This window comes from Cricetulus griseus, chromosome X, assembly GCF_003668045.3.
Source record: "Cricetulus griseus strain 17A/GY chromosome X, alternate assembly CriGri-PICRH-1.0, whole genome shotgun sequence".
Taxonomy (NCBI): Eukaryota; Metazoa; Chordata; class Mammalia; order Rodentia; family Cricetidae; genus Cricetulus; species Cricetulus griseus.
Genome location: NC_048604.1, coordinates 91,074,878 through 91,080,877, shown reverse-complemented (window position 1 = coordinate 91,080,877; position 6,000 = coordinate 91,074,878). Strand labels below are relative to the sequence as shown.

Below are 6,000 nucleotides of genomic sequence, written 5' to 3'. Positions count from 1 at the left end.
TTCGGGGATCGGGTGAGTGGGGTCATGACGCGCCGCGGGGGCCGCTCCCAGCCCCGCCTGCGCTGAGTAGGGACGCGGCAGTGTCGCGTGTTGCCCCCCGGGCCGGGAGGCAGCGGGGGGTAGGGAGGGCGCCCCGGGTAGGGCGGGGTGGGGGCGGCGCGGAGACCGCCAAGCTGGGGGGCTCTCCGGGCAGGCGCGGCTGCGGGCAGGAGGGCGTGTCTCCAGCCGGAGGGGACCCTCCCGAGGCGAGGCGCGGGACTCCCCGATGGTGGTGCCGCGACTCCAGGAGAGCTCAGGGTCTTGCCTCCGCCACCGCCGCCGTCGCCGCCGCCGCCGCGGGCGCCACCACCACCACCGCCGCCGCCGCCGCCGCCGTCGCCCGAGCCCGCGCCGAGCGTGCGCCTCGCCCTCCTCCCGCGCCCGCTCTGCTCTAGGATGCTGCGGCAGGTTCTGCACAGGGGCTTGAGGACGTGTTTCTCCCGGCTTGGGCACTTCATTGCCAGTCATCCGGTCTTCTTCGCTTCGGCGCCGGTGCTCATCTCCATCCTGCTCGGCGCCAGCTTCAGCCGCTACCAGGTCGAAGAGAGCGTGGAGCACCTGCTGGCGCCCCAGCACAGCCTAGCCAAGATCGAGCGCAACCTAGTCAACAGCCTCTTCCCGGTCAACCGCTCCAAGCACCGGCTCTACTCAGACCTGCAGACCCCTGGACGCTACGGCCGGGTCATCGTCACCTCCTTCCAGAAAGCTAACATGCTGGACCAGCACCACACGGACCTGATCTTAAAGGTGAGAGTGGGGAGGGTGCGGGCAGCCCCTGGAGGCTCTGCTGCGGTGGCCGGGCTGGCTCCGCGCGGGGTCCCGGCTGAGAAAGCTGCTTCTGCTATCCCAAGAGGCGGCTGTTGCAGGGTTTTTCCCTGCACGGTGCGCCCCTGAGTCTCTCAGGCTCCTAAACAGGGAGCGTCCAGGTCCGGTCCGGGTCCCAGCCGGGCCCTGCCCTTACAGCCTCTGGTGTCACCCCACAGCTGCTGCAACAGTTGGGGCGGCGGCGGCCACCGTGCTTTAGTCAGTGCGCTTGTTTTGGTCGCAGTGGGCTTGGGGGCAGGGAAGCTTTGGGATAACTGGGCCAAGAAGAAGCGGAACATTAGAATATATTCAAGAAAGTCCTGCTACTCGAGAACAAAATACTATGCAGGAAGAGGGAAGTGAGGATCAGAGACAACATTCCCCTCTCCCCATTTTTTCACCTCCCTTCCTCTAGTCCCCCTACCCAAAGTCTTTTGGGAAAGGTTGGTGTGGGCTGCAGGTAGGGGTCAGAAGAATGTGAGTTAGCATGGTAAGGAAAATAACAGCCACCAACACCCAACCAAGAGTGTAGTCCCTGGTGAGGACCGGGCAGCCACCAGCCCACTCCTCCCTGAGAAAGGTAGCCATGTCTGCATTTGACAGTAGGAAATGGTGCTTGCAATTCAGTTTATTTAATCTTTCCTAGTACTTTCATTCCACTTAAATGCAACTTCTTTGGGAAAAGAGAGAACTGGTGGATATACTTTCATCGGGGCTTATTAGAATGCGTGGGTGAGGGGCAGATCCAGAGGCAGATCAGGAGCCCAGATATGGCCCTGAGAACATCACAGGAACGCAGAACAGAAACTGGTTGTGCCATCAGCCTGAGGTGGGAATTTGATGTGAAAAGTGGGATTAATCGTGATAACTTTCAAGAAGTTCCTAAGGAAAGCTGAGGAGTGATGACTAGAAATGCAAGAGTGGTGAGACCATGAAAGAAAAAAAAAATAACACAAAAGTGAGAATGTTCCATCTGAATCTAGGTGGAGACTATGAGCTTTGTTTACTTCAGCTTCTGCTCTGGGGAGGGCAGACAGGAACCAGTCCCAGCTGAGATGCCAGAGAGATGATGGAAAGTGCTGATTTCCTGTGGGGTCTCTGGGCATAGTGGAAGGTTAGATTCCTCCTTCTGCCAAAGGGAGTCTGCTAGTGAGCTTGGGGAACTCTTTACTCTGTCTCTTCCTCTCCAGGTTACCATGTGTCTCTAGAGACAGGCTCATTTTCTCTATAATTTCCCTCTCTGTTTGTTGACACACTATCCACCAGCAATTAGTGAAGAGGAGAATCTGGCTGGGGACTGACTGGAATTTGAAGATTCTCACATCAAGTGGCCTGTGGTATTGCTAATAGCACACAAATCACCGCACATATTCAGTTATTGCAGAACCTTATTAACATTAGTCTTGAGATGTTTGCTTTTCTCTGAGGTTGTCTTTCAACATCAAAGTGGGCTTTCCACTTTGATACTTCGGAGCGTATATTGTGATACAGGTAAATACTGTTAGGAATGCTTTCTCAAGAATGTGTGTAGTAGATCTATCACAAGCTTAAGGAAACTAGAATGTAGCAAGCCTGGCCAGTTGAGAATGCTTCATTTTTTTTCTTTTTTTGTACATGATCTACTAAGTTATGTTTCTCCTTGGATTCCCCACACACACACTGAGCTATTTTCATTGGTGTTTATCTCCCTCTCTAACAAACCACCAAGGCCACTGTGACAGGCAGTAACCAGTTACATTCAGTGTCAAGGTTAATGAAACATCATCAACAGGCACATCAGATATTTTGCAAGTATATTCTTTCTGTTTGCTTTTGATCGGTTTAAAACAACAACAAAAAAGCATATCATAAGAAGGCTGGGATTGGAGAGAAAGAGGCTGGCTTTTCCTACATGTCAAAGGACAGTCTTGAAATCACTGGACTGATTCTAAAAATTGGGATGATTTTTCATGGTTTAGGAGTCTGGGTAAAAACAAAGCAAAGCCAAATAGTGATCAGAAACTCATTTCCAGATGATGGCTCTCTAGGCAAATCAGTTCATACAGCATCTAACAATGCATACTTACGAAACATAGGGAATTGCCTTTGATTTTAAAATGAATATCCATTTTATTCTTTATGCACTCAACTCAACCCCTATTTTTGGTAGGTATGGAGCAGGGGGATAGGAAAATGGCTCTTCAGTAGTCATGGCAATGTAAAGTGTGGGAGTGAGCACTCCCCCCACCCTCTTTTTTCCCACTTAGAGACATGATGACTTGTCCTTTCCAAAAGGTATTGGGAGTCAAAGTGTTATTGTTACTGTCACTGCTAGTATAATTCTCATATTTTGTATTATCATCAAGGACAGCAGCACAGGCATTTAACAGTGTACACTACACCTAACAGCCCCTGTGCATTTTATAGCATCTCATTTGAAGTTAAATGAGTGGGCAGAGCTTGAGCAGGGCTCGAGTTTTTTGGGTACTGCCAAACTGCAGGAAGCAACTTGTAGGGCTGCATAAAGCACTTCAGGCATAATGTTTCTCTCTGAATAATACTATTTGATGAAGGATATTGTTCTTCATGTATGAGGACACCTACTTGCTGAACAGAGAGAGAGAGAGAGAGAGAGAGAGAGAGAGAGAGAGAGAGAGAGAGGAAGAAGAAGAAGAAGAAGAAGAAGAAGAAGAAGAAGAAGAAGAAGAAGAAGAAGAAGAAAGAATGGAAATAAACAAACGGAAGGTAGTTCAGACAAAAGGTTGACGTTTTAAAATGTAATTAAGAGAATAACAAGGAAAAGTCTGTTTGAAAATTTCATTGATCCTGGTTCAAAGGTGCTTTCTCAAATTTGTGCAAATGATGTGATTATGTTACTCTGACACTGTAGTAAAGAAATCAACCCCACACTGTGTAGGAGGTGATTTTCCCACGCAATAGTTGCCTCCCAAGGCTACAAGGAAAGGTTATAATTTTTGGTAGAAGTGGATAGGGTCTAATGATATTAAGGAGGCCTCAGCAGTTTCACCCCTTTAAATAAACACTAATCTTCAAAAGTCTTTATTTTACTACACAATTACATTTAACTCCTTATAATTTTAACAGAAAAACAACGATGCTAATATCAGTGAGTTTCAAAGTAGGGTCTCATGGGCTTTAGGATAAATATTTTCATGATTATATAAGAAGATATTTAAGAACACCCCATTATTAATTAATCCAGGCTATAGCCAATAAAATACTGGATTTATCCTGGAATCATCCATGTAAAAAGAAGAATTGGTATAGCTGAGTCCTTAGGATGTTCTTATTATCTTTGCCCCACTTACAATGTATAAGCATACTGTGTTTAGATATATTGAGATAGTGCCACTACCCCATTTCACGGAAAGAAAGGGCACTCTTTAGAAGTTAGCTGACTTATCCATGAAAAAAAGGCCACAAGGACAGAACTGGAACACAGATTTGAACCTATATCCTAATGTTCTTTTCATGATATTGCCTTCCATTCAACTGTCTTTCATATGATAAATTACTTAAATGAGTTTAAGTGAACATTTTTAAATTATCCAAATGAAATATATTTGACCAAAGTCTTATTTATATCCCTGCTTATCCTACTGCCCTAATTGGATAATAAGGTTATTTTCTTGCTTAATTTTCTCTGATAATTATATATATATATATATATATATATATGTAGATAGATAGATAGATAGACAGATAGATAGATAGATATCCAAAGCAAAACACTAGTTTTAATTATCAATATATTAAAACATGAAAGATAAACATGGCTATTTTCCCGATAAAGTGTTTGTTCTCTGATCGGGTCCAAGCACATTCTATCCTAGGTCACCAAAAGCCCCTGTCAAATACTTGATACTCAATAAATTCTTGGAGAATAGACCCTTCTTTGCTTAGTAAAGCATTTATGCAATGGGTAAAGAAGAATCCATAGAGTCTACCTTGAAATGTAACTTCAAAATGATGTTTCAATATTTTATAAGTTTATAGGCAGTTCCCAAGCCAACATCAACTTTTCTTCCTTACTAACCTCTGAGTCATATCAAAATGTATTTTGGCTTTCAAGTTGATAGGAGATCTTCCTTTGTACTATATATCATGTCTACATCTTCAAAGAAACCACATGGGATATTTAATTCCATACCAGAAAAAGGACATATTCTCACTAAGGATGTGGTTTTTCATTTACTATAGAATCTCATTTGGCTCAGATATTGAGTTTCCATTTTATTTAAGCTGTTCTTGTTTAAGTACATTTGATAGAATTAAATTGCAAACAAGACTAATAGAATTTTACTTAGAGGTATTTGATTCTGGCATTCTGAGAAGGGCAACACAACTGCTAGGTTAAAGTAATAAAAACCCAGTAGCTAGATGAAGATTCCAGCTTATAGAAATTACCAGAAGAAATAATCATCTATTTTAGCTAAATATTTTTTACACTTGAAAAACAAAGCAAAAATAAAATATACACCAGGGACTGTGTGTAGCCTGTTATGCTTAAAATATTTACCATCTGATTCTTTACATATAAAGTTCCTACATGGTATTCTAAAAGTCCAGCTTTGGGATCAATTCATGACATCAGTACTATTAAAATAACTCATAAAACAGTATTTCTTAACTGGAGATGACTGTGGCCCAACCAGTGGACAGCAAAATCTAGTGATACTAGTATTATTATTGTTGTTGCTATTGGCATAATGGTAGTGAAGACATTGTGCTACTGATAGTGGGAAGAGGCCAGAGACACTGCTGAGCATTCTAAAAAGCACCAGTTTTATCTAGCTGCAAATGACAATCAAGTTAGAAAAATCTTAGTCTTTGTATATTTGTATTTATTGGGACTTTTTTCAGCTATACTGCTTAGTGTGGAAAAAATCAAAGAGATGTTCATACCCAAAATTCTTACTTTACATTGAGGACCAATGGGAAGACACCAGATTTTTCAGTGTAATCTTCCTAAGATGTGGCTATCCTGCCTTCTCCCATAATTTTATTCCTTAGAGTCTAACCATATCGGCTGAAGAAGTACCGAGAAACTGAATGTAGTCTAACTTCTTGAGTGGCAAAGCTGCTGACTTGATACCAGCCTTTGAGACTTGGCACATAGTAAAGTGCCTATTATCAGTGTGCCTGAAGCTTCAATCT

The 6,000-nt window shown here is 43.8% G+C and overlaps 1 protein-coding gene across 1 annotated transcript in view; it reads left to right on the top strand.

The window, feature by feature from the left end:
* Positions 1 to 435: 435 nt before the first annotated feature.
* The window catches only part of Ptchd1 (patched domain containing 1), a 49,321-nt gene continuing 43,756 nt past the window's right edge, over positions 436 to 6,000 (top strand). Inside the window, exon 1 of the mRNA XM_035449750.1 lies at positions 436 to 921. Within this exon, the coding sequence (XP_035305641.1) occupies positions 436 to 921 (486 nt within the window). The remainder of the gene's footprint in view (positions 922 to 6,000) is intronic.